The 13,947-nt window shown below is 42.2% G+C and overlaps 1 protein-coding gene across 3 annotated transcripts in view; it reads left to right on the top strand.

The window, feature by feature from the left end:
• The window catches only part of myo16 (myosin XVI), a 259,436-nt gene that overhangs the window by 95,128 nt on the left and 150,361 nt on the right, over nucleotides 1–13,947 (top strand). For all 3 annotated transcript variants that reach the window (XM_055871717.1, XM_055871716.1, XM_055871718.1), the window contains exons 3-4: nucleotides 5,468–5,538; nucleotides 5,693–5,836. In XM_055871717.1, coding sequence (XP_055727692.1) covers nucleotides 5,468–5,538; nucleotides 5,693–5,836 — 215 coding nt within the window. The remainder of the gene's footprint in view (nucleotides 1–5,467; nucleotides 5,539–5,692; nucleotides 5,837–13,947) is intronic.

The following is a 13,947-nucleotide window of genomic DNA, read 5'->3' as shown; positions in this document are numbered from 1 at the left end:
CTAGAGGGAAATGAATGGAGCGGCCTGCACTACCTGAGAATCAGAAAAATAATCACTAACAAGTGATGCCACTGGCTGGACTGAAACACACACTGCATGGTCAAACTATACCGCAGTGAAACTGTTACATCATTGTTACAGTGGTGCCATGTCCTAGCTCAGCTTGAAATGTATACGCCCTAACCAGCTGTGTGTGTGAGTTGTCACTATACACACGTCTGTGTAGATAACGACCGCTGAGGTCAGCCATCCTCAATAGGCTGTCACGCCCTGACCTTAGTTATCTATGTTTTCTTTATTATTTTGGTTAGGTCAGGGTGTGACGAGGGTGGGTATGCTTGTTTTGTATTGTCTAGGGTTTTTGTATGTCTAGGGGTGTTTGTAAGTCTAGGCATATGTAGGTCTATGGTGGCCTGAATTGGTTCCGAATCAGAGGCAGCTGTTTATAGTTGTCTCTGATTGGGGATCATATTTAGGTTGCCATTTACCCTTTTAGTTTTGTGGGTTCTTGTCTATGTGTAGTTGCCTGTTCAGCAATCTTTGTATAGCTTCACGGTTCGTTTTGTTGTTTTGTTAGTTTTGTTCAGTGTTCATTCTTAATATAATAAAGAGAATGTACACATACCACGCTGCGCCTTGGTCTCCTCCCTACGACGGCCGTGACATAGGCAGACAACGGTCCGGATCCGGACCCAGAATTAAAGTAAAACATTTCATTTTATGTAATCAAGTTGGGCTTTCAACTTTTTGCTGTTGTTTGCGCATGAAACTTAACCCTAATTTGCTACAAGGGCGCCATACTGTCTGTAAAACAACACATTTCACTGCATCTATCCAGTGTATGTGACAATGAAACATATATAAACAAAATATTTATATATATATACATACTACCAGTCAAGGGTTTTTCTTTATTTTTACTATTTTCTACATTGTAGAATAATAGTGAAGACATCAAAACTTAGAAATAACATATATAGAATCATGTAGTAACCACAAAACTGTTAAACAAATCAAAATATATTTATATTTGAGATTCTTCAAAGTTGCCACCCTTTGCCTTGATGACAGCTTTGCACACTCTTGGCATTCTCTCAACCAGGTTCATGATGTAGTCACCTGGAATGCATTTCAATTAATAACAGGATGCCTTGTTAAAAGTTCATTTGTGGATTGTCTTTCCTTCTTAAGCCAATCAGTTGTGTTGTGACAAAGTAGGGCTGGTATACAGAAAATAGCTCTATTTGGTAAAAGACCAAGTCCATTATGGCAAGTACAGCTCAAATATCAAATCAAATCAAATGTATTTATATAGCCCTTCGTACATCAGCTGATATCTCAAAGTGCTGTACAGAAACCCAGCCTAAAACCCCAAACAGCAAGCAATGCAGGCACGGTGGCTAGGAAAAACTCCCTAGAAAGTCCAAAACATAGGAAGAAACCTAGAGAGGAACCAGGCTATGAGGGGTGGCCAGTCCTCTTCTGGCTGTGCCGGGTGGAGATTATAACTGAACATGCCCAAGATGTTCAAATGTTCATAAATGACCAGCATGGTCAAATAATAATAATCACAGTAGTTGTCGAGGGTGCAGCACCTCAGGAGTAAATGTCAGTTGGCTTTTCATAGCCGATCATTAAGAGTATCTCTACCGCTCCTGCGGTCTCTAGAGAGTTGAAAACAGCAGGTCTGGGACAGGTAGCACGTCCTGTGAACAGGTCCGGGTTCCATAACCGCAGGCAGAACAGTTGAAACTGGAGCCGCAGCACGGCCAGGTGGACTGGGGACAGCAAGGAGTCATCATGTCAGGTCGTCCTGAGGCATGGTCCTAGGGCACAGGTCCTCCGAGAGAGAGAAAGAAAGAGAGAAAGAAAGAATTAGAGAGAGCATACTTAAAATTCACACAGGACACCGGATAAGACAGAAGTACTCCAGATATAACAAACTGACCCTAGCCCCCCGACACAAACTAATGCAGCATAAATACTGGAGGCTGAGACAGGAGGGGTCAGGAGACACTGTGGCCCCATCTGATGATACCCCCGGACAGGGCCAAACAGGAAGGATATAACCCCACCCACTTTGCCAAGGCACAGCCCCCACACCACTAGAGGGATATCTTCAACCACCAACTTACCTTCCTGAGACAAGGCCGAGTATAGCCCACAAAGATCTCCGCCACGGCACAACCCAAGGGGGGGCGCCAACCCAGACAGGAAGATCACGTCAGTGACTCAACCCACTCAAGTGACGCACCCCTCCTAGGGATGGCATGAAAGAGCACCAGTAAACCAACTTGGAAAGATAGGTAGGAGCAAGCCCATGTAACGCTTTGTAGGTTAACAGTAAAACCTTGAAATCAACCCTTGCCTTAACAGGAAGCCAGTGTAGGGAGGCTAGCACTGGAGTAATATGATCAAATTTTTGGGTTCTAGTCAGGATTCTAGCAGCCGTATTTAGCACTAACTGAAGTTTATTTAGTGCTTTATCCGGGTAGCCGGAAAGTAGAGCATTGCAGTAGTCTACTCTAGAAGTAACAAAAGCATGGATACATTTTTCTGCATCATTTTTGGACAGAAAATGTCTGATTTTTGCAATGTTACGTAGATGGAAAAAAGCTGTCCTTGAAACAGTCTTGATATGTTTGTCAAAAGAGAGATCACGGTCCAGAGTAACGCCGAGGTCCTTCACAGCTTTATTTGAGACGACTTTACAACCATCAAGATTAATTGTCAGATTTAACAGAAGATCTCTTTGTTTCTTGGGACCTAGAACAAGCATCTCTGTTTTGTCCAAGTTTAAAAGTAGAAAGTTTTCAGCCATCCACTTCCTTATGTCTGAAACACAGGCTTCTAGCGAGGGCAATTTTGGGGCTTCCACATGTTTCATTGAAATATACAGCTGTGTGTCATCCGCATAGCAGTGAAAGTTAACATTATGTTTCGAATGACATCCCCAAGAGGTAAAATATATAGTGAAAACAATAGTGGTCCTAAAACGGAACCTTGAGGAACACCGAAATGTACAGTTGATTTGTCAGAGGACAAACCATTCACAGAGACAAACTGATATCTTTCCGACAGATAAGATCTAAACCAGGCCAGAACTTGTCCGTGTAGACTAATTTGGGTTTCCAATCTCTCAAAAAGAATGTGGTGATCGATGGTATCAAAGGCAGCACTAAGGTCTAGCAGCACGAGGACAGATGCAGAGCCTCGGTCTGACGCCATTAACCTTTCTCGCCCAAGGGTTCCGCTAGCGGAACACCCACAACATTCTGCTGAAAAGGCAGCGCGCGAAATTCAAAAATGTTTTTGGGAAATATTTAACTTTCACACATTAAAAGGTAATTTACCACCTTCACAAGTGCAGTCTCAGTGCTATGATGGGGTCTAAAACCAGACTGAAGCATTTCGTATACATTGTTTGTCTTCAGGAAGGCAGTGAGTTGCTGTGGAACAGCTTTTTCAAAAAGAATTGAGAAGAATGGAAGATTCGATATAGGCCGATAGTTTTTTTTTTTTCTGGGTCAAGGTTTGGCTTTTTCAAGAGAGGCTTTATTACTGCTACTTTTAGTGAGTTTGGTACACATCCGGTGGATAGAGAGCCGTTTATTATGTTCAACATAGGAGGGCCAAGCACATGAAGCAGCTCTTTAATTGCACATCAGATTGCAGGACAAAAAAAATACTTCACAGAGTTCAAGTAACAGACACATCTCAACATCAACTGTTCAGAGGAGACTGTGTGAAACAAATATTCATGGTCGAATTTCTGCAAAGAAACCACTACTAAAGGACACCAATAAGAAGAATAGACTTAATTGGGCTAAGAAACACTATCAATGGATATTAGACCAGTGGAAATTTGTCCTTTAGGCCTGATGAGTCCAAATTTAGTCCTTTAGTCCTGGTGAGTCCAACCGCTATGTCTTTGTGTGACACAGAGTATGTGAACGGATGATCTCTGCATGTGTGGTTCCCACAGTGAAGCATGGAGGAGGAGATGTGATGGTGTGGGGGTGCTTGACTGGTGACACTGTCAGTGATTTATTTAGAATTCAAGGCACACTTAAAACTGCAAAATCTTACCTCCGCCAACAGGAGGACTGTGAACAGTTTGGTGATGCATGGGTCGCGAGGAGGGGTTTGTTACTACACTAATAAATACAAATATCTATCCGGACCTTTGCCTCACAGGAAATGTGTTTGACCGGACCTTCTCAAATAGTATTTGAGTACCCTGGACTTACGTTAAACAACCCTGTGGGGCTCCTCACTATGGTTCACCTTGGTAATTACAGTGGTTGTTACGCTCACTGCTAATGGCTCTGGTTAAGTGAGTGTTTGAGAGAGTCAGTGAGTTAGTGTGTGCACAGACACTTTATAGGTGTGTGTGTATGACAGTGCATGCCAGTCTGTCAGAGGCTTGCGTGACAGACTAGTTCAGTGTTCAGCTGAGGTAAGGTCTCCCAGTGTTTATCCAGCATCCATCTTGGCCTATCACTGTTGTTGATGGAAAATATGTCTAAATACCTCCCCCCTCGTTCCTCTCTCTCTCTTTCTCTGCCCTCAAATCTGTCCATCTCAGTTTTTTATTCATTCTCTCTGTGTATAATACTCTCCCTCAGTAATTTCCTTCTCCTTTTATCGCTTTCGTGTAGAAGTATTATTGAGGGTAGTGGTTAGGGCAGATCTGGGTGAGTCAGTGAGTAAAGGCTCAGCAGTTCTGTGTTCCATGTGAATAATAGATGTTGGTGGGTAAGTACTGATCGTTGTAAAGCAGATCTATGTCTGTGTGTGAGCACGGTACAATGGTTTGTAGAGAATTACCAGGTAATCTGTGTCAGTATGGCAGTGTTGTGGATACTGTATTTGTAGTGCAGTGTGTTAGTGCAGTCCACCGTGGCTCAGTAGAGCTGATGTGAGTGAGTGAGTGAGCCGTGTGTTTCCAGGCAGGCGCTCCACCTCTCAGACCAACTACAGTGTTTCCCAACTCCAGTCCTCCAGTACCCCCAACAGCATACATTTATGTTGTAGCCCCGGACAAAGCACATTTGATTCAACTTGTCAACTAATCATCAAGCCCTCAATGAGTTAAATCAAGTGAGTTTGTCTGGGGCTACAACAAAAATGGGTGCTATTGGGGGTACTGAAAGACTGCTATAATACACACTGGCTGACTGACTGACTGAGTGACTCCTGAAGGGCACACAGAGAACAAGTCACACACAGGGGGATTTTACTGGAGAGTAGGAAGCTGTCGTGTGTGTGCGTGTTGTGTGTACATTTGCGCTTGCACTTTTATTGGAAAAATGCACAGGGTTTTTCATAATAAACCGTTGTCTACCTACGTTGTTTATCTGGTATATTTTCTCCTGATGTCCTGCCTATCTCTGTTACAACATCCACATGTGTTCACACACCAACCTACACGTTTGTATTTCTCTCTCTCTGTTCTATGTTGCAGTGCTGCGTCTACTGAAGGAGAGAGCTGACCCCAACACTCCTATCTCCTCTGGAGGATCTCTTCTACACCTGGTAAAAATACACATGCACACACACACATGCACTCACACGACCACATCCACCTGCTGTTTTTCAATTGGCTCACCATTATCCGACCACGCCTCTCTCTCTCTTTCTCTCTCTTTCGCTCTCTTTTTCTCTCTCTCTCTCTCTCTTCATCCCATAGTGTGCTCGTCATGACAATGTGTTTGCGGCTGAAGTTCTGATCGAACGAGGGTTAAACGTCAACTTGCAGGATGAGGACCTCTGGACAGCCCTGCACATAGCGTGTGTGTGTGACCACGCCGACATGGTGCTGCTACTACTGCTGGTGAGAAACACACACACACACATTTATATATACAAACCTCTCTGGGATAGCGGGACGGTAGCGTCCCACCTGGCCAATAGCCAGGGAAAATGTAGAGCGCCAAATTCAAAAAAATTATATAACATCAAACTTTCATTAAATCACACATATAAGATATCAAATTAAATCTACACTCGTTGTGAATCCAGCCAACATGTCAGATTTCAAAAAGGCTTTTCGGCGAAAGCATAAGATGCTATTATCTGATGGTAGCACAATGTCAACAAAGAGAATGTAGCATATTTCAACCATGCCGGCGCTACTCAAAACGCAGATATAAAATATAAAACATGCATTACCTTTGACGAGATTGTTTTGTTGGCACTCCAATATGTCCCATAAACATCACAAATGGTCCTCTTGTTCGATTAATTCTGTCCATATATGTCCAAATTGTCAATTTATTTGTCCCGTTTGATCCAGAAAAAACAGCTTCCACTTTGAAGAATGTCACTACAAAATATCAAAAAAATTACCTCTAAACTTTGCCAAAACATTTCAAACTACTTTTGTAGTACAACTTAAGGTATTTGTAAACATTAATAATCGATCAAATTGAAGACGGGTCTATCTGTTTTCAATACAGGAGGACAACAAACCAATGCTACTTTTCAAGTCTTGCGCAACTCTCAAACAGTACACATGACGTTACTCTACTTCCTGATGGCCTTCTTCTTCATTGCACAAATGAATATCCTCAACCTATTTCCTAAGACTGGTGACTTCCAGTGGAAGCAGTAGGAACTGAGAACAGGGTGATCAGAAATTTTGTATTCCAATGAAACCTCATTGAACAGACAGTGACATAAACAAATAAATGGTTAGTCCTCGGGGTTTTCCTGCTACATAAGTTCTGTTATACTTACAGACATGATTCAAACAGTTTTAGAAACTTCAGAGTGTTTTCTATCCAAATCTACTAATAATATGCATATCTTATATTCTGGGGATGAGTAGAAGGAAGTTGAAATTGGGCACGCTATTTTTCCCAAAGTGAAAATTCTGCCCCCTATCCTAGAGAAGATACAGTTGAAGTCGGAAGTGAAACTGAGTCAGTTTTATAGGCCTCCTTGCTCGCACACGCTTTTTCAGTTCTGCCCACAAATGTTCTATGGGATTGAGGTCAGGGCTTTGTGATGGCCACTCCAATACCTTGACTCTGTTGTCCTTAAGCCATTTTGCCACAACTTTGGAAGTATGCTTGGGGTCATTGTCCATTTGGAAGACCCATTTGTGACCAAGCTTTAACTTCCTGGCTGATATCTTGAGATGTTGCTTCAATATATTCACATAATTTTCCATCCTCACGATGCCATCTATTTTGTGAAGTGCACCAGTCCCTCCTGCAGCAAAACAGCCCCACACATGATGCTGCCACCCCGTGCTTCATGGTTAGGATGGTGTTCTTTGTCTTGCAAGCATTCCATTTTTTCCTTTCAAACATAACGATGGTCATTATGGCCAAACAGTTTTATTTTTGTTTCATCAGACCAGAGGACATTTCTCCAAAAAGTACAATCTTTGTCCCCATGTGCATTTGCAAACCGTAGTCTGGCTTTTCTATGGTGGTTCTGGAGCAGTGGCTTCTTCCTTGCTGAGCAGCCGTTCAGGTTATATCGATATAGGACTTGTTTGACTGTGGATATAGATACTTTTGTACCTGTTTCCTCCAGCATCTTCACAACGTCCTTTGCTGTTGTTCGCGTCTCCTTCCTGAGCAGTATGATGGCTGCGTAGTCCCATGGTGTTTATACTTGCATACTATTGTTTGTACAGATGAACATGGTAGGCGTTTGTAAATTGCTCCCAAGGATGAACCAGACTTGTGGAGGTCTACAATTTTTCTTCTGAGGTCTTGGCTGATTTCTTTTGATTTTCACATGATGTCAAGCAAAGAGGCATTGACTTTGAAGGTAGGCCTTGAAATACATCCACAGGTACACCTCCAGTTGACTCAAATCACGTCAATTAGCCTATCAGGAGCTTCTAAAGCCATTTAATTTTCTGGGATTTTCCAAGCCTTTTAAAGGTACAGTCACCTTAGTGTATTTAAACTTCTGACCCACTGGAATTGTGATACAGCGAATTATATTTGAAATAATTTCTCTGTAAACAATTGTTGGAAAAATTACTTGTGCCATGCACAAAGTAGATGACCTAACCGACTTGCCAAAACTATAGTTCGTTAACAAGAAATTTGCGGAGTGGTTGAAAAACGAGTTTTAATGACTCCAACCTAAGTGTATGTAAACTTCTGACTTCAACTGTATATATATATGTATATATATACTATATATATATATATATATATATATATATATATATATATATATATATATATACTTTATATATATATATATATTTATGTACACACATATACACACATGTAGTACGTATGGATAAAAAAGAGCTGGTCCTATGGAGAGTAGATCCTTGCAGTATCATAATGGTTTGGGTCAGGTCTGGTGTCTGCAGTATTAGACTATCAGAGGGGTATGGATCAGGTCTGGTGTCTGCAGTATTAGACTATCAGAGGGATTTGGATCATGTCTGGTGTCTGCAGTATTAGACTATCAGAGGGGTTTGGATCAGGTCTGGTGTCTGCAGTATTAGAATATCAGAGGGGTTTGGATCAGGTCTGGTGTCTGCAGTATTAGACTATCAGAGGGGTTTGGATCAGGTCTGGTGTCTGCAGTATTAGACTATAAGAGGGGTTTGGATCAGGTCTGGTGTCTGCAGTATTAGACTATCAGATGGGTTTGGATCAGGTCTGGTGTCTGCAGTATTAGACTATCAGAGGGGTTTGGATCAGGTCTGGTGTCTGCAGTATTAGACTATCAGAGGGGTTTGGATCAGGTCTGGTGTCTGCAGTATTAGACTATCAGAGGGGTTTGGATCAGGTCTGGTGTCTGCAGTATTAGACTATCAGATGGGTTTGGATCAGGTCTGGTGTCTGCAGTATTAGAATATCATAGGGGTTTGGATCAGGTCTGGGGTTCTGCTGATTATGTCCAGAGTGAGACAGGAACAGCTTTAAAGGAGGGGACAGGAGCAGGCAGAGGTGGAGGCATGGAGGTTGGGCTGTGTTTGGTTTGGTGTTAGGTCCTATTCTGGTTATGTTGATTGGGTCTGGTGTGGTAGTGTGGCAGCAGACTCTGTATGGTGGGGTGGGCTTGAGATACACTCAGGGGAGATGGGGCTGTGTTTGAAGAGTTGCCAGAAAGAGCGAGAGAGAGAGAGAGTATGTGTGTCTGTGTATTCACCTCCCCTCTTCCTCTTTCTATCAGAGCAGTGTTTGATTTCCCTAAAGCAGTGCTGCAAGAGGAGAGCTGCATCAGTGGGTCTGTGTGTGATATAAATATGCCAAACACTACTCCTGCCAAGGGGACCACTTGAGTTAGAGAGTGAGAGAGACTCTAAATGTCTTCCATTCACTTTCAACTGAGACCCACTTTCTAGCTAATGAGGTCACATCTACAGTACTCACACAAGATTCAGCTTTACTGTCAGTCAGGAGAGAGAGGTATGGAATGTTAGGGTGAGAGAAGGGTAAGATGAAAGATTTTCAAGCTACTGTAAACAAAATGATTACATGCCTCTTCAGCTTCCCTCTGGTAAATTATGAGGGATGTGTGTAAGTGTCTGTGCGGCCTTGTGTGTGTTTGTGTGAGCAAGCTCAATGAAAGAATGACTGAGATTCCCCCCAAAATGAATGGCTGTGCGTGTGTGTATCTTTCTCTGTGTGTGTGTCCCTCTCTCTCTCTCTCTGTCTTTCTCTCTCTCTCTCTCTGTGTTTGTGTGCGTGCATGTGTAAATGTATGTGTGTTCCTCAGAGTAAGATAACATATATTACAGAATTATCAGAAGGGTACAGGAGGACGGCTGAAAGGAGAGCTGAGGCAGAGACTGAGTAAAAATAGCTCTTTTTTGAAGCTGTTACAGCCTCTGTTTCCCTTTCTCTTTCTGCCTTCCTGACACCACATGTCTTCTCCAGCACTGAGCCTGCCAATGCACAGTCACTCTGCTCTGATCCCAAATAAGACCGCAATCAGTTCATTTTTTGTTGATCATTCCTATGTAACTGCTGATAAACATGATAAACATAAAACTGATTTACACAATCAGTGTTTTGTAGTGAGTGTTTATACTATTAGTGTTATGTTGTGCATTCTAAGGCATTATACAATTGTTATAGATGCTCTTGAAATACAGTGCATTTAGAAAGTATTCAGACCCCTTCACTTTCTAACCTTTTTAGTTACATCACAGCCTTATTCTAAAATGGATTGAATAGTTTCCCCCCCTCATCAATCTACACACAATACCCAAATAATGGCAAAGTAAAAACAGGTTTTGAGAAATGTTGGCAAATGTGTATATATATATATATATATATATATATATATATATATATATATATATATATATATATATATATATATATATATATATATATATATATATTCTTTAAATACCTTATTTGTGTTAGTATTTAGACCCTTTGCTATGACAATCAAAATTGAGCTCAGGTGCATCCTGGTTACATTGATCATCCTTGAGATGCTTCTAAAACTTCATTGGAGTCCACCTGTGGTAAATTCAATTGATTGGACATGATTTGGAAAGGCACACACTTGTCTATATAAGGTCCCACAGTTGACAGTGCATGTCAGAGCAAAAACCAAGCCATGAGGAAAAACGAATTGTCCGTAGAGCTCATTGTGTCGAGGCACAGATCTGGGGAAGGGTCCCAAAACATGTCTGCAGCATTGAAGGTCCCCAAGAACACAGTTGCCTCCATCATTCTTAAATGAAAGAAGTTTGGAATCACCAAGCCTGGCTGCCCGGCCAAACTGAGCAATCGGGGGAGAAGGGCTTTGGTCAGGGAGGTGACCAAGAACCTGATGATCACTCTGAAAGAGCTCCAGAGTTCCTCTGTGGATATGGGAGAACCTTCCAGAAGGACAACCATCTCTGCAGCACTCCACCAACCAGGCCTTTATGGTAGAGTGGCCAGACGGAAGCCACTCCTCAGTAAAATGCACATGACAGCACGCTTGGAGTTTGCCAAAAGGCACCTAAAGGACTCTCAGACAATGAGAAACAAGATTCTCTGTTCTGATGAAACCAAGATTGAACATTTTGGCATGAATGCCATGCGTCAAGTCTGGAGGAAACCAGGCACCTCTCATCACCTGGCCAATACCATCTCTGCGGTTCACCATGGTGGGGGCAGCATCATGCTGTGGGAATGTTTTTCAGCGGCAGGGACTGGGAGACTAATCAGGATCAAGGGAAAGACGAACAGAGCAAAGTACAGAGAGATCCTTGATGAAAACCTGCTCCAGAGCGCTCACGACCTCAGACCGGGGCGAAGGTTCACCTTCCAGCAGGACAACAACCTTAGGCACACAGCCAAGACAACGCAGGAGTGGTTTCGGGGATAAGTCTCTGAATGTCCTTGAGAGGCCCAGCCAGAGCTCAGACTTGAACATGATCGAACATCTCTGGAAGGACCTGAAAATAGCTCTGCAGCATTGCTCCCTATCCAACCTGACAGAGTTTGAGAGAATCTACAGAGAAGAATGGGAGAACCTCCCCAAATACATGTGTGCCAAATGTGTAGCGTCATACCCAAGAAGACTCAAGGCTGTAATTGCAGCCAAAGGTGCTTCAACAAAGTACTGAGTAGAGTCTGAATATTTATTTAAATGTGATATTTCCGTAGTTTTCTTTTTTTATATAGATTTGCAAAAAATTTCTAAAAACCTGTTTTTGCTTTGTCATTATGGGGTATTGTGTCACGTTCGTCTGTCACGCGGGACTAGGTGAGCGAAAGAACCAGACGCAGAGAGAGAGAGAGCCGCTTGGGAAAAATATTCCTTATTTTTACTTTTAACAACAAACTGAATAAGCCCGAACATCCAGGGCGCAGTGAAAACACTTGCCAAACACCCAACATACACACACGTAACAAAAACAATCCCGCACAAAACAAGGGCGGGTCAAACTCCTAATTATAGGGAAGCTCATTACGAAACAAAAACAACAGGTGCAACTAATAAGACAAAACAAACAGACAAACGAAAAAGGGATCGGTGGCGGCTAGTAGGACGGTGACGACGACCGCCGAGCACCGCCCGAACAGGCAGAGGAGTCAACTTCGGCGGAAGTCGTGACATCGTCGTAAGGATCGGACCAAGGCGCAGCGTGGTAGGCGTACATTCTTTAATATAATAAGAATGAACACTGAACAAACTAACCAAAATAACAAAACGACACGTGAAGCTATACAAAACGAGTACTGACAGGCAACTACACATAGACAAGAACCCACGAACACCAAAGGGAAAATTGCTACCTAAATATGATCCCCAATCAGAGACAACAATAAACAGCTGCTTCTGATTGGGAACCATATCAGGCCACCATAGACATACAAATCACCTAGACCTACAAAAACCCTAGACATACAAAAAACCATAGACAATACAAAAATGAATGTACCCAACCTAACCTAGTCACACCCTGACCTAACCAAAATATAAAGAAAACAGAGATATCTCAGGTCAGGGCATCACATATTGTGTGTAGATTGATGAAGGAAACAACTATTTAAGCAATTTTAGAATAAGGCTGTAATATAATAAAATGTGGAAAAAGTGAAGGGGTCTGAATAGTTTCTGAATACACTGTACATATACAGTATTCATATTAGGAAGTATTTCAGGGAATATCCCAAACAATGTGCTGGGTCTAATGTAGGGAATTTTAGTATTTTCAGAGTGATTCACCATATCAGAATGATTGACAGACTTACCTTTGATTGACATGTGAAGATATGCAAACAAAAATGTCCAGCTAATTCATGCAGTTATCCATTGTGTCATTCCTTTCATCTCCTCCTCTGCATCCATGTCCTTGGGTTTCCATTCCTGCATCCTAAATAGAGGACAGTGTTTGTGCTGACAGAGATGACACAGTGGCTGTATTTGCTGGGATGGAGGGGGTAACATTATTGTCTCTCACCCTCTCTCTCTCTGTTTGCTAGTGCTAATGCTAATTATCTTATCACCACATTGCAAACAGCTGGTGTGGGAGGAAGCTTTCCAATTTTCCATGCACTCCCAATACCCATTCCCAACCCTGTTCCCAACCCCGTTCTAAACCCCTATTCCCAGCTCCGGGTACTGCTCCGTCTCCCAACATCTTTTTAGCAGAATTTAGCCTGTCTGTGTGACTGCGAGAGGAGTGGAGGGGATTTTAGTCATGGAAATGTTCAGTTTGGTTATAAAACTATGACAGGAGCCAATAGGCAACAACAGAGTAGTGCTCCTTCATGCTAAATCTAGCCTGCCTTATATTAAGTGTGTGTTCGGTTAAATTTGAGTTAAAGACTGTGTTTAGACAGACAGGACAATTCTGATTTTTAAACTACTTGGTCTTTTGACCAATCTCATCAGATCTTTTCACATCATATATTTTTCAGAGCTGATCTGATTTGTCAAAATACCAATGAGTGAGGAAAAAATATCAGAATTGGGCTGCCTGTCTAAATGCAGCCATAGTGAGGTATTCATCATTCATTTACAGCTCATCCATGTTGGTTCCCCGTATGAGGATACTTATCCTCTACGATCAAACACCCCCCATGCACAATAACAATTATGAAGAGATGGCATAATTGTTTCTATAGTCTAGTCTAGTTGAGTAGCAATCTCTGTTTATGTGGCATCACCATAGCTCCCTAATCAAAGCCTTGAACCCATCATGGCATCGGTCCGTTATCATATCTGATTTAATTTCACAGTACCAATTAGGGTCTCCGGATTTGCATGGCTATCGAGGGCCATGCAGGCAGCAATTAGATAAGTGATTCGTGATTAGGAGCGAATTGGCAGGTTGTCCTTATTCTGTTCTAACATCTCCCAGAGGAAGTGATTGGTCCAAATAAGGAAAAATGTGACAAAACATGAAGGCATTAATTTAACTCGTCCAATAAGAAACACTTGTTTGAGGTTTACCGTTGCATGCCCTAATGAATACTCAGTGTTGGGGAAGCTACTCTGAAA

Source organism: Salvelinus fontinalis, chromosome 19, assembly GCF_029448725.1.
Source record: "Salvelinus fontinalis isolate EN_2023a chromosome 19, ASM2944872v1, whole genome shotgun sequence".
Lineage (NCBI taxonomy): Eukaryota > Metazoa > Chordata > Actinopteri > Salmoniformes > Salmonidae > Salvelinus > Salvelinus fontinalis.
Note: the sequence above shows the minus strand (reverse complement) of the source record. Positions and strands in the feature narration are given on the sequence as shown.